Source organism: Cucurbita moschata, unplaced genomic scaffold (genome assembly GCF_002738365.1).
Source record: "Cucurbita moschata cultivar Rifu unplaced genomic scaffold, Cmos_1.0 Cmo_Scf00017, whole genome shotgun sequence".
NCBI lineage: Eukaryota > Viridiplantae > Streptophyta > Magnoliopsida > Cucurbitales > Cucurbitaceae > Cucurbita > Cucurbita moschata.
In genome coordinates this window covers 3,493,773-3,508,996 of record NW_019268533.1, presented here as the reverse complement: position 1 = coordinate 3,508,996, position 15,224 = coordinate 3,493,773, and the positions used below count along the sequence as shown (strand labels likewise).

The 15,224-nt window shown below is 34.9% G+C and overlaps 1 protein-coding gene across 1 annotated transcript; it reads left to right on the top strand.

Annotated features, from left to right (window-relative positions):
- Positions 1-3,743: 3,743 nt before the first annotated feature.
- Positions 3,744-4,347, top strand: LOC111455551 (basic form of pathogenesis-related protein 1-like). Its single transcript, XM_023097264.1, has one exon. It carries the CDS (start codon positions 3,744-3,746, stop codon positions 4,221-4,223), a length of 480 nt encoding a protein of 159 aa, XP_022953032.1. The 3' UTR covers positions 4,224-4,347.
- Positions 4,348-15,224: the final 10,877 nt, after the last annotated feature.

The following is a 15,224-nucleotide window of genomic DNA, read 5'->3' as shown; positions in this document are numbered from 1 at the left end:
CTAATCATGGTTATATCAGATGGACAGAAATATATCTATAGTGAGGGGAGTGCAACTACTAGGCTATAGTGGAGTGTCCTAGTAGTTAACGAATGTTGGTTAACCAGGTTAATGAGTTTAACCGGCTAATCTTGGATCGTTGGAGCCCATGATCTATAGGTCCATTAGGTCCCTCTGCTAGCTCATATCGGACTAAACCATAGAACAGTGTGACGAGTGAGTTCGAAGTGTTCGAATTCAAATTAGGGAATATGCGTTACATATATATACGATATATTTAACCGCAATTTTGTTTTATTTACGAATTAAACAAAAAGAGAGAATCTGAGATATTTAAATAAGATTTAAATATCTTAATTGTCGGAATTAATTGGGATTGTCATTTGAATCAATATTAAATATTAAATAAATAGTTTAATTAATCATTTAATGTTACTTTAATTTGAAATTCATTATTCAAATTAATTGTTGAATTAAAATGAAGAAAGTCAAAAGGTTGACTTCAATCTAATGGAAAAATCCATGTTAGTGGAATTTTGAGGTGTCAAAATTTGGTTTAACTAATCTTGCAAGTTTTCCAAATAAACCTCACAAGTTTTAGTAGAATTTTGAGTGTCAAAATTTGGTTAACTCAAACATGCATGCTTGTCACATAATCCCAAACATTTGAGTAGAATTTTAACTGTCATAATTTGGTGATCTCAAATTTGCATGAACATGCAAATATGACTCTTTAAATAGAGTGATCATGATACATGGGAGGTGTTCTTTATCTTGGTGAAAAACCTTGAGAAAAACCTCTCACAAACACTCTCTTCACATATACAAAATCCCTCCCAAGTTTAGTCACTCACCAGATTCCACAATCCCGTTCTAAGGCCGGAGGATAGTGGAGAAGACACTAGTGGTGGTTCGATATCCATTCGTGAGGCAAAAGGAGATTGAACTACAAAAGGTTAATATTTAAACTCATTAAGTTTTAATACTTATGAACATGCTAGTTATTTACAATAATTGATGTTCTAAAAGTGCCTAAGATCCAAATTGCTTCCGCATGTGTTATATTAACACCATCACTTTCGTCCATACGACCTCCCTAAAGCTTCTCTTCCTCTCGACTCGACTTGATTCTCTTTTCTCACTTGAAGCTGTTGTAGATTCTCTCTCATTTTCCTTGTGCACTTTGTGATCCTAACATGCTCATGACAAGGCACGGCATTTTTCGAAGTCTCGAGATAATCTAGCTAGTTCCTTATATTTAGCTATTACCAATCATCCACGGTTAGTCCTTTAGGACTCATCGTTTCTCTAGTTTCTTGGAGTTTATCGTTTCTTGGTCTCTTTGGAGCTCATCGTTTATCATAATCTAGTTCTTGGAGATCATCTATCAACTCATCATTTGAAACCACTCATGACCTTGCCTTGATGATTCTCAATTAATGATTCTCAATTAAGGATAAGCTGGCAAACCTCTAATTGTTCTTACACCATATCACTCATTTCATATATCAATAGAATACGAATTGACATTTCATTCGCAAAGAAAAAATATTTGAGTCAATTTTGATTTTATTTAGAATTAAACATAACTAAAGGTTAAAGAAGAGAAATTTCTTATCGTTTTTTAATCTTACATATTCAACTTGCATTAAAAAAACATATGAAGAAAGTTTTGACATGTCTCTAATCTACTTGTTCCGGGTACTCTATAAAATTGAAGAAGGCTTCTGGGATACATTAAAAGAAGAGCTACAAGAATCCTATTTATGGGGACTTTGAGAATATTTCCATATTTAATATATCAAATATATTAAATTAACTTTAACATTTAACTTTAAATATACTTTCTCGTTAATATTTCTTACCTTTAATATATTAAATATTAATTTTGACATTTCAAATTTTTATTTCAACGGGATGGATCATTTTAGTAGTACTCCAAACCAATAGTGACACATTATGGATCAATATGTTTATACTTTAGGGACACAAAATTAATTAATTAAACTATAAGTCACTCTATTATAAACCTAAAGTTATACTCTTCGTAGAATAAGTTGTATCTACTGATATAATCATTACAAGCAAGTCGATTTTTCATCAGTTATTCATAATTACAACTAGGTTAAAAGTTCATTTTACTCATGTAATTATATCTTACACCTTACATGCCTCTGATTCTCTATGAACGATTTGTTTATGATTTATTCTTAAAAACAAGTTCCTCTTGGGCCAATGAGAGGATGAGGCCTTGTTGTTCAAGTTTTAAAATCAACTCTTATAACTACTTATCTACTTACCCTACATGCGAATGAGTGAATTTCATCACGTGAAATTATGTTTCCAACTATTTATTTGGACAAATATCCAAAATGGCTGACATATTGAATCGACTACAAAAGTCATTCTCACCCATGCAAATCAAAGGACAAGCTCTCACATACTAATAGTTCAAAACTCATTCAAGACTAAGAATGAGTCGTATTTGATCATCTCATGAAATATTAATCTTCTTAATTAATAGATTTATAAAGAGAGGTCAAATTTTTTGTGGTCGAGTCTCGTACAAACTCATAGTACAGGATACACCTATTCACATATCTCCACATGAACGATTTGTATCAAATATTTGTAACAATTACAAAGTAGACTGTATCGATAGTGTAATGATAATAAACCACCCAACTTTATCTATATATTATAGACCTTTGAAATTATTAATTAAACGCGATCTTTTTATTTGTCAACCACATATTATTCAAGATTGCATTACTAACACTAGATTTTTCATGCAACGAATAATATTAAATTAAAATTGAATGATTAATCGGGCATAAATCTCAATATGAGGATGTGCTATCAAACCATTAACCATTCCCTATGTAGTAACATAATTATACCTTATCATTGTAATTAGGTAGGATATGATCTTATATACCTTATTATACCCCTCCTCCAATAAGCAATTCTTTTGTCATCTAATCATAAGTCAAGTTCTTGTTGCACTAGTGAGAGGTTGGAGCCCAATTTATTTATATCTCCAAATCAACCATTGAGAAATTACTCATCTTTTTTTATATAGAAAAAAATGAATTACTCATCTTTTTTGATATAGAAAAAAATGAATTTCCTCTTATGAAATATAAGTATTTTTAGCTCCCTATTTAGTCAAGAATACAATATTATAGACCTATTGAATTGGCTAGAAATATTATTTTCACCCATGTAAATCAAAGAATGTGGATAAGTTTACAACTCAATCAACATTAAGATCCAATCGTATATGATCGTCTTGAGAAATATTTGTCTTCTTAATTAATGGATTTATAAAAAAAAAATATATTAAATACATATTTCTCCAAGTCGGTATATGAACTCAATGTAAATGATAGCTTTACTCATATATCACTACGTGATCGACTTAGATCCATTCAAATAGACACAAACTAAATTGATGTCATTCTCTAATTTTAAGTTTTATAAATTTCTTTTTCCTATAATAGATATATTAAATTTTATTTTGAGAGAAACTAGGAATTTGTATTTGACAATCCACACAACAATGTTCGATGATGAGGAATTTAAGGAATTTGAATGTTTCTCCACTTTTATCTCTTCATGTATTTCTATCCCAACAAAATGGAACAAAGTCATGGATGTTCTTAATATAAATACCCTAAATCAAACACAAATGTCCTCGACCAATACAACCCTACCAATCCTTCAACTAACAATTCTTTAGAATGGCATCTTCATTTTGGTTTGGGGGACTTGCTCTAATCTTGGCATCTTCGATCTCTCCCATAGTTGCCGAAAGCACCCCGAAAGAATTCGTCGATGCCCACAATGCCGTTCGTGCCAATTATGGCGTCGGCCCAGTGTCTTGGAACACCACTTTGGCTGCTGATGCTCAAGAATTCGCCAGAACAATGATCGGTACCTGCGAGATGGTGTACTCCAATGGACCTTATGGCGAAAACATGGCATTAGCATATGAGAAAACAACAGCGGAATTGACAGTGAACTATTGGGCTAGCGAGAAGAAGTTTTATGAATACAAATCAAACAAGTGCATAGAGGAAGAGTGCGGGCATTTCAGGCAGGTGGTGTGGAAGGACACAACATCTATTGGATGCGCTGAAGTTGAGTGCATCAAGGATTATATTTTAACCGTTTGTAACTATTATCCACCAGGGAACTATGCTGACCAACTTCCTTACTAAACTTGATATCAAAATAACAGCTCGGCCATTCAAAATTTATTATTTTAGTTATCAATAATTATCCCTTTTATTTGTGTACGTACTTAGTGCTATATAAATGTGAACTAAGTTATTTACTTTCACACCAAGCCAATGTTTTGTAATTTTCACAACTCTATACCATAATATTCACCATAATATTGTCATGGAATTCGACTTTGAATTATTTATTGTTTTTTTATAACTTTTTTAGATTGTGAATTGCAAACGGAATCAGACATATCAAGGCTCAATCGAATTAAGTTCGTAGCGTCTACCGATTTCACCACATCCCCCTCTTTTAAGATTAGTATCTCATTATGTTATGATGTTCTTCCCTTTTTTCTTTCATTTGTATTATGTTGGAACCACTGAAGTCATTAGAATATCGATTCCTCTATTGAAAAGTGTTTCCTCCTATTTTCTTTCTTGTATTTTCTTTCTTGTCTATCTTCTTTCATCTCTATCGAAGACCCGTATTCGTATTTGGTCCGATCCAAAATGATTCTATCATTTCTGTATCTACAATTCAATATAGATAGATATATAGACATATCTACTTGCCCCTCTTTCTATCTTAAACGGTCGATTCCTTTTTTCGTCTTAGCTTCCACCTTTCAGAATGAGAATAGAGAAATGCTTCGTTGTCATCTCAATTGCATTTAGCATTTAGTTAGTTGGTTGGATTGCACCTTTTCATTTTTCTTTATTTATTCTTACCCTTAGGGTAGATCCTCCACACAAGAACAAGAAAATGAATTTTTTTGGTATCAAAGACTAGGAAAATGAATAATCCTTTTTAGATTTTTTTTAATTTTTTTTATTCTCTATTTACTTATCTTATTTTTAATATCTAATCGAATTTCATTCTATTAGAATAAAAAGGATACATTCAATGACAAGTTTTGTTGCTTCTAAATCAAGAAACCAATTTTCTTACCAGAAAAAAGAGGACCATGCCCACCCTTAGGACCATGCCCACCCTTATTCTCGAATGTAAGGAATAAGGTTTTGAAAATGGACAAGGATGATATGAAGAGCTTTCATCCATACGACTATCCTAAGGTTTCTCTTCCTCTTAACTCGTGTAATAGACTATGTCTACCACTAGTAGATATTTTTCTCGGGCTTTCTTTTTCGAAAAGGTTTTTAAAATACGTCTGCTAGGGAGAAGTTTCCACACCTTTATAAAGAATGTTTCGTTCTCCTCCCCAACCGATGTGAGATCTCATAATCCACCCTCTTTCAAGGCTTAACTTCCTCGTTGGCACTCATTCCCTTCTCCAATCGATGTGGGACCTTCCCAATCCATCCCCTTCGGGGCCCAATGTCCTTGTTGGCACATCGTCTCATGTTCACCCCCTTCGAGACTTAGACTCCTCACTGGCACATCGCCTAGAATTTGGCTCTGATACTATTTGTAACGGTTCAAGCGCACCGCTAGTAAATGTTGTCCTTTTTAGGTTTTCTTTGTTTGGGTTTTCCCTCAATAGATTTTCACATTCTTATAATCAATGCTTCATTCTCCTCCTCTCTTTTATTACTTGAGATGAAGCTCTATTATAAACATGTAAGAGACTATGCTTGCAATTTTTTTTTTCTCCGGGTAGATTCTCTCATTGGAATAGTTATAGGTTGAGTTGTGGAGTAGTTATTTTAATTTTTTTTTTTTTTTTTTTTTTTCTCGTAACATGCTCCAGATTAGGCAGGTCGTTTTTCAAAGTCTTGGATAATCTAGCTAGCTTTTTATATTTAGCTATTATCACTCTTCCAAGCGTAGTCTTGGGATTACGATGGAACTGTCAACCTTACAGGGGCCCTTGCCTTTATCTGAAAGATAGAGTAGCACGTGGCTTGAGTATTTTAAGAAATACTCAGTAAGCGAACCCCTATTGGGGTTATAATGCAAAGACACACAGTTGTATGCATGAGACCTATCATAATAGTTTATTTTCCCATGGCGGCTATCCTAACGGGCAACTTGGAAGTGTAATTAATTTCCTTACACATGGACCACACGTGTGAGTATGGACCCACCAGTCGATTCGCACACCTCCTGGGCCCCTTTCTGGTCGGGTGAGCATTCTCTGGGAGCTGTTGATGCCGGACATCCGTTAGAAGTAGCAACTGTCACGACAACACTATGTCAAACATAATGATCGTTCTCGTCTGTACGATCATAAAGGAATAGGGGTTCCTCCAATGCATGAGCACACAATAATGCATGAGGTCCCAATAATGTAAAACGACGAACTAGCATGAAATAGAACCCAAAATACGCGTGCAAGATACAATAAATGATATGAGAAATAATATGATAAAATGATATGATATGAAGGGAGACGCTAGCAGGGTTGTATTAAATGATAATGAAAATGGAAAAATGTTGGGACTTCATGCATTATTGTGTGTTCATGCATGGGAGGATACCCATATTCCTTCATGATAGTACGAACGCGTACACTACTAGGCAGGAAAACTTTCATTATGTTTATCATAATGCTATTGTGACGGTTGTTATTCCTAACGGGTGTTTGACATCAACAACTCTCAAGAATGCTCGCCCGACTAGAAAGAGGGCCCAAGAGGTGTGCAAACTATCTCGTGGGTCCATACTCGCACATGTGGGCCGTGTGTAGTTAAATTAAGTCCACATCCCAATTGCCCATTAGGATAGCCGCAGTAAGAAAATAGATTGTTATGACAGGTCTCATTCATGAAAATGCATGTTTGCATAACTCCAATAGTGGGGTTACTTATAAGTATTTCTTAAAAGACTCCACGTGCTACTTTTATTTCAAATAAAGATAAGATATCCATGTATGGATGATGACGACACCACAATTCGAGATCATGACATATGCATAGGGTAGTTGCATTTATTTTCTTAAACTTAGGCTAAAACATGATGTTTTTACTTTAAATGTTTATTTATTTAATTTAATCTTTTATTGTGTCGTTTTAAAAATATTTTTGAACACATAAATCCATGACCGTGTTTTAAGATAAAAATTTTTTTACGAAGAAGTTTAAATGAAGTATTTATGCATTCAATGTTCATGATATGTATACAATTAAGTAGAAAATTTAGAACCATTACGATTATGATATTAATAAAATAAATAAACAAAAAGAACATCAAATAGACACCTTAATAAAATAAATAAACAAAAAGAACATCAAATGGACACCAACTTCATAGAAAAGATATAAAAAATGTATTATACACCAACTTCAAACTCGAGGGAAAATGTATTTTATCTAAGATTTTAATTTTTTTTTTTTAGTGTAAATTGATGTCATTCTCTCATTTTAAGTTTTATAAGTTTCTTTTTGTATAATGAAACATTAAATTTTATTTTGAGAGAAACTAGGAATTTGTATTCGACAATCCACATAGCAATGTTCCATGATGAGGAATTTAAGGAATTTGAATGTTTCTCCACTTTTATCTCTTCCTATATTTTAATCCCAACAAAATGGAACAAAATCATGTGATCTTCTTAATATAAATACCTTAAACCAAACACAAATGTCCTCAACCAATACAACCCTACTAATCCTTCAACTAACAATTCTTTAGAATGGCATCTCCAATTTGGTTAGTAGAACTTGCCCTAATCTTAGCTTCGATCTCTCCCACGGTTGCTAAAAGCTACACGAAAGACTTCGTCGATGCCCACAATGTCATCCGTGCCGAGTATGGCGTCGGGCCGGTGTCTTGGAACACCACTTTGGCTATCTATGCTCGAAATTTTGCCAAAACAAAGATAGGTAACTGCGAGTTGGAGTACTCTAATGGCCCTTATGGCGAAAACTTGGCAGAAGCATACATAATACAACAGCAAAATTGACCGTGGACAAGTGGGCTATGGAGAAGAAATATTATGACTATAAAGAAAACAAGTGCATGGAGGAAGAGTGCGGGAATTTCAGGCAGGTGGTTGGAAGGACACAACATCTATTGGCTGCGCTGAAATTGAGTGCATCAAGGATTATATTTTCACCGTTTGCAACTATTATTCTTCGGGAAACCATCTGGACAAACTTTCTTACTAAACTTGATCTCAGAATAAAACCATAGCTAGAAGAACAAAGGAACCGTATATTTAGTGTTGTGTGACAAAGATAAGATAGAGATTTGGTCCGAGACAAGCTCGCTCAACCTCCACCCTTCAAATTTTTATTTATTTTTTATCAATATTTTGATCCAAGTTTCGATCTTTTATAATATGCCATGCTAGCTTGCTCCATTGCTAGCCTTTGTATGTAACATAAAGATATTATACCCGAAAATTAACTCGAGGCACGAACTTTAAGTCCACGTTTGTTTCGAAATTTTAAAGTTGAAAACCACTATGGATATACTTAATTAATTAATCAATCATTGTTTATCCATATTAATATAGTTAACTGTTTAATTATAATAAATCAATAGTAATTTATTTAAATATATATAACAAATAAAATTTTATTAATTAGATAACTAGTAAACTAGCATTAGTTAGCATAGTCAATAATAAAAAGTTGGTTTTGATAGATTATAACTAATTATTTATTGGAATTTATTTTGATGAGCTCATTCATTAATATATTATAATTTTAAAACGTAATTAATTGATTTAAATTAAAATTTTGATTAATAATAAAAAACTATTATTAATTAAATAGTCTATTTGCAATAATTATTTTATACATATAATTATTCTTTTGAATTATTTTTGTTGATTTATTAGTAATTATTCTAATTATATAGGAATTGTAAGTATGTTAAAATAAGTTGTATTAAATATTTAATAATAAAAAATTTAAATAATTTATTTGAGGATAATCATTCCATTAAAAAATAGGAATGGATTAAAAGTATTTTAATAAACTAACTTAATAAAAATAAAATAATTAATAAAAATATTTATTTAAAGTTGAGGAGTATTTAACATTTTCTATGCAACATTAAACCTAATTAGTTTTTAGGTATTATATATCATATTTTCAGACATTCCAATCGTATATCTAGATTATGGTAAATAAAACATTTAACCAAATGACTCGTCCATGAAACAGGAGATCGAACTGTGTTTTTATTTTTAATGAAAATGTTGTCAATATGAGTCGACAAAATTTATTATCTTGCGAAGTAAATGCTATAAATCGAGTTCAGCTCGTATTCAACCTTTGTTTCGATGCAAATATTGTTGGTACACATTGAAATTGCGAAAGTCTGAATTCCAAGTCATAAACGATCTTTAGGTCCACTCGCCACAGGTTGCCTTCCCAGGTCTCGCTGGTCTTACTTGTAGGTTGTGTAGCTGCGGCTAGTGACACAATCGCACTTTCGAAGGCAGCGGACTAGCGATTGTGCGGCACTCACTTTCCAGCAACAAGTGAGCTAAGCCAATTTGTTCCTGCGTCGCCTACGGCCAAGCGACGTACGGTCGAGCCTCTAGCCTCGGTTTTAAAAGAAGGTTTTAGAAAACGAGGAGAGAGAGGGATTTTAGAAAGAGAGATTTTGGAAAGAGACGTTATATAAGCAAGGAAGAGAAAGATAACAACGGCTTAGCATATATAACCTTGGGTAGGGAGAAGTTGACAACTAGTCATATCCCCTATAGTACATTCTGAGCCATTTTAAGTCTGGCAGGCCTAGACATGATATTTTTGAGGCGTCGCCCTAGAATTACAAAAGGAAAAACACTAGAATGAAAAGACATGACAAGGGTTTGGCTTGTCATGGGCATGCGGCCATGGGCAACATGCCCTGGACGAGCATGACCGTGACATCCTCCCCCACCTAATTGGTTGACGTCCCTGTCAACCGACTACTTTCAAGCCTTGCGATGTGGGTGGCGGCGGAGTTCAGATCTTCGGCGCGTTCCCAGCTGGTTTCCTCTGTAGGGAGATTCTTCCACTTAACAAGGAATTCACGAATCGTCCGTACAGGTCTTCCTATCTTCCTAACCCTGTCGGCTAGGATCTCTTCTACTTCTTTTGTTTCTTTTTGTTTCAGATCGATGCTCGGCCTTGTGGTTGCATTTTGTTGGTCGTCGTCTGGGTCCGGGTGATAGGGCTTCAAGTTGCTCACATGAATTACTGTGTGGATTTTCATCCATGCGGGTAGTGCAACTCGGTAGGAGGTAGCCCCGATCTTTTTAAGGACTTCAACCGGGCCTTCATATTTTCGAACTAGTCTCTGGTCCTTTCGGCTACGAAATCTGATCTGTTCTGGTCTCAGCTTGATAAGAACTTGATCTCCTGCTCGGAATTGAAGGGGGCGACGCTTCTTGTCCGCCCACTTTTTCATATGCTTGGAAGCCTTCTCTAAATATGCCTGAGCTATATCTGTCGTCTGCTTCCATTCTCTTGTAAAGTTGTGAGCTTGAGGGTTTTTCCCTGTATAAGGATGATCAATAATATGGGGTAAGGCCGATTGTCGTCCACTTACAATTTCGAAGGGACTCTTCCCTGTAGACGAGCTTGTTTGGCAATTGAAGCAAAATTGGGCGACATCTAATAGTTGTATCCAGTTCTTTTGGCGAGCGTCGACGAAGTGACGTAAGTATTCTTCGAGCAAGCAATTGAACCGTTCTGTCTATCCATCGGTTTGAGGGTGATAACTCGAGGAGATGTTCAAGGTTGTTCCCAAGAAGGCGAATAACTCAGTCCAGAATGTCCCAATGAATCTGCCATCCCTATCACTGATGATGCTTGACGGAATGCCCCATAGCTTTACAACGTGTTTGAAAAACAGTTGAACTGTGAGTTCTGCCGAGCACAATTTTGGAGTGGGGATGAATGTCGCATATTTTGAGAATCGGTCTACGATAACCAAGATGGCGTCATATTCCCCGAATTTTGGGAGGTGTGTTATGAAGTCCAGAGATATACTTTCCCAGGGTCTCGTTGGCACAGGTAGAGGTTCCAAGAGTCCAGACTTTGGCTTTCTCAACTTTGTCCTGTTGACAGATGAGGCACGTCTTGGTATATTGCATGATATCGTCTCGCATGTTTGGCCAAAAGTACCCCTTCTTTATTAGTGCTTATGTTCTTTGCCACCCAGGGTGTCCGGCCCATAAGGTATCATGACATTCCTGAATGAGCTTCTTCCTCAGTTCCTCCATTCGAGGGACATACAATCTGTTTCCTTTGGTCATCAGGAGGTCTCCCTCAACCCAAAACTGTCGTGTTTTTCCAGCTTTAGCTAGTTTGACGACGGCTTTGGTCGATGGGTCTTTATGCAATTGTTCCTTGATGATGTCGCGCATCGATCCATCGATCTTACTTGAATGAATATGGGCTAACATGTACAGGGCCGCATGTTCGCCCTTCCGACTCAGTGCGTCGGCTGCTTGATTACTCTTTCCTGCTTTGTGTTCGAACTTTAAGTCGAATTCAGCCAACGCGACGTACGGTCGAGCCTCTAGCCTCGGTTTTAAAAGAAGGTTTTAGAAAACGAGGAGAGAGAGAGATTTTAGAAAGAGAGATTTTGGAAAGAGACGTTATATAAACAAGCAAGAGAAAGATAATAACGGCTTAGCATATATAACCTTGGGTAGGGAGAAGTTGACAACTAGTCATATCCCCCTATAGTACATTCTGAGCCATTTTAAGTCTGGCAAGCCTAGACATGATATTTTTGAGGCGTCATACGCCCTAGAATTACAAAAGGAAAAACACTAGAATGAAAAGACATGACAAGGGTTTGGCTTGTCATGGGCATGCAGCCATGGGCAACATGCCCTGGACGAGCATGACCGTGACAGCTAGCACACTAAGATCAACCACTTGAAAAACGTAGAAACTTGATATTTTTACTAATATGATTAACCTTTTCAAATATCTTCTTATTCATTTTGATTTAAGAACAAAGAGTCAAAATCGTTGTTCAACTTTATTATATTATTGCATTTTTTAGGCTATGGCATACAAAAAGTTTGTGCAATTTTTTATCTCCAACTAAATTGCTCGAATTCTGCTATCACCTTCCCCGCTGGTACATGGAGTACACCTAGAGGGATAGGAAACTTATCTATATGTCTATTATAGTCAATTTTTTATCTAGGTGATTAACCACAACCTTTTAGATTTGATAGGAAACCCATTAAGTGGCAACTAATATGCTTACCCAAGTGACTAAATTATACAAATGATAAGCGATTAAATCAATAAAACTTAAAAGATATATAATTATATAAGGTAACGAATTGTTTTTTTTAGGATCTCAAGTTATATAATACTATTTGTTATGGTCGTACTTTTTCAACTGTGCAACGTCGTGATCTTGACACTCTAATGAAAAGTCTTGAGGGGAACCCAAGTCCTATATTCATTTTTTGTCGGCTTTTTGGCTTCATTGGACCTTAAGCGAGATTTGTTTTTGCCAACCAAACATTACTTGTGCGGAATCCAAGTTTGTTTTGCCACACACACCATCTATGCGTGCATATTCAATCATACACGACACAACCAATTTACCTCTAACTAGGCCAAGTCATTTGATCCGACCTTATCTCTACACGGGACCAAGATTTCTCAATGCAACGTCGCATCCCATCATCTCATTTTGGTACCCAATTAACATGCCTCATATATCTTGATGTCATCTCAAGTCATAGGGTGTCGTCGGCTATCACAGCTCACTCGGTCATGCCATCGAGAACAGGTTCACGTGTCGTTCATAACATCAAGACATCCCAAACATCCATCCATTCCGGTTCTATCGAGACATGAGCCCTCTTGTGTTCATACCATGTCATTTACAGATGTCATACCAAATAGTGGGTACAAAATTCGACCTCCAACACATGGACTAGAGCACAATACTAGCACACTCGTGCCACCCAGTACTGTTCTTGAAAAACACATTTGAAAGGAAAACACTCGTCTCAGAATGCTCACCCTCACTATGACACACGCATGTGCCACATAGTAGCTCGCTCGTGGGGATAGTCTTCATTTTTTCGAAACAACAAGTAACATGGTCATGCGAAAGAGGATAGAAGAGAATGTCAAATCATCAAATGCCGAATCCTAAACATAGGACATTACATCATCTCATTTCATAATTACCACTCTAAACCGTAAACCAAAAACTTCAAAATTAAAAATTTTCCATTAAATGAAGCAACAAAAAGTTTGAAAATAAATAAAAACCAATTTTACTTCAAATGTTTTTATAAAGTTCGAATAATAATGAAATATTCGAACTTCTGACCTCTTTACTTGAATACATATACCTCAGTCAGTTTTACGTTACCTTCTTCGTACATTGAACCTTTACGCAAAGACCTTCCGAAGTTAAATTAAAACCAGAAAAATAAGAAGACAAATCAACACAAAAACCGAAACGTACAAGTTAAGCAATGGCATGAATATTGTAAACTAATAGGACAAGATTACGAAAGTGATTGGGAGTCACATGTGCAAAGTACTATTAAGACCATGAATTGCTTATCAAACAAAACAACTAAAAGATATTGTAAGTTATCCAACCGTTTAGACTTTGTCAGTTTATGGGACATGTGAACCTATGACGACAACCCATGCTATCTTACCTTTTGAGTTTTCAAATCAACAATTCCCACTTCATTAAATTACTCAATTCCATAATTAATTGCTACTTTTATGGAGCAACTTGTGGGAGTTTGCTATTAATTAGATAAAATTACTTGTTTAACCAATTTAATTTTGATATCTATGAAAAGTTAATGATACTAAAATTAAAAAACTAAATTAATTAATAAAAGACTCACAAATAAATAAATAAATAAATAAAGAGGTGAGCATGAGAGAAAGTTGAGAAAGAAAAGTGTAAGATTCTAAATCTATTAACCAATTAAAATAAGTGTAACATTTTGAAATATAGGACAGAATCGACACATCCAAATTACAACCGATGACAATATTACGTAAGAGAAACACAAAATAATAAATTAATCTTCCATACCAAGTATGTTTGGGATATTTTTCCTTAAAATACATAAAATTATAGAGGGGAACAAAACATTTCTTATATGGGTGTGGAAATCTCTTCTTAGTAGATGCGTTATAAAACCATGAAACTAGTAGTGATATGTAACGGGTTAAAATGAACAATATCTGCTAGCGGTGGACTTGGACGGTTACAAATGATATCACAATTAGACACTGGGTGGTGCGCTAGTAAATACACTGGGCCCCAAAGGAAGTACATTTTGAGATCTCACATCGGTCGGGGAAGAGAACGAAACATTCCTTATATGGGTGTGGAAACCTCTTGTTAGTAGACATTTTTTAAAATTATGAGGCCAACGACGATACGTAACGAACTAAAACGGACTATATCTGCTAGTATTGACCTTGGACATAGTGTTATTTCTCCAATAACATCTGTTTATAAAATGCACGTGAGCTTTTTTTTAAAAAAAAAAATGCATGTGAACTTAAGAGATGTATGGCCCATATGTTATTGTAAATAAAAATAAAATATTGTGACATTATTGTCCCATGATTTCTTATAGCATCGAAAAAATCATCCCTATTAATTATCGAGTATTGAAATTTGTTGAATATTTATTCTTTTTATAAGTAAAAATTCTTAAATACTTATAACTAAAATATTTCATAACCTTTTGTTAGGAAAAGTTTACGAAGGTTAGGGCTAAGATCTCTAAGTTATTAGATCCATCCAAATGACTCTAATCATCGATCTAGCCGATGAGATGCTAGCTGCCCTGGTCGAGCATAAGCCAAACAACTCATCTTCAATCGCTGGCCTCTAACTCTCCTAAGAGCTATACGACTTTCTTGACAAAACTCCATTCGTTTTCACCGCTTGTTTCATCAAACCAAATAATCAAAACGTAAATTCAAAACTAAATTTTAAAATTTCCAAAGAATTTTAGCTCATCGAGTCGATTCGAGAATGAATTTGGTCACAGAATAACCCTAAAACTCATGAGTCACTTTGTTTGAAGATGATTTTGACTTTTTTTTTTTTTTTTTTTT

Coding starts and splice junctions, on each gene's coding strand:
- LOC111455551 (XM_023097264.1), top strand. CDS start 3,744: ATGGCATCTTCATTTTGGTTTGGGGGACTTGCTCTAATCTTGGCATCT.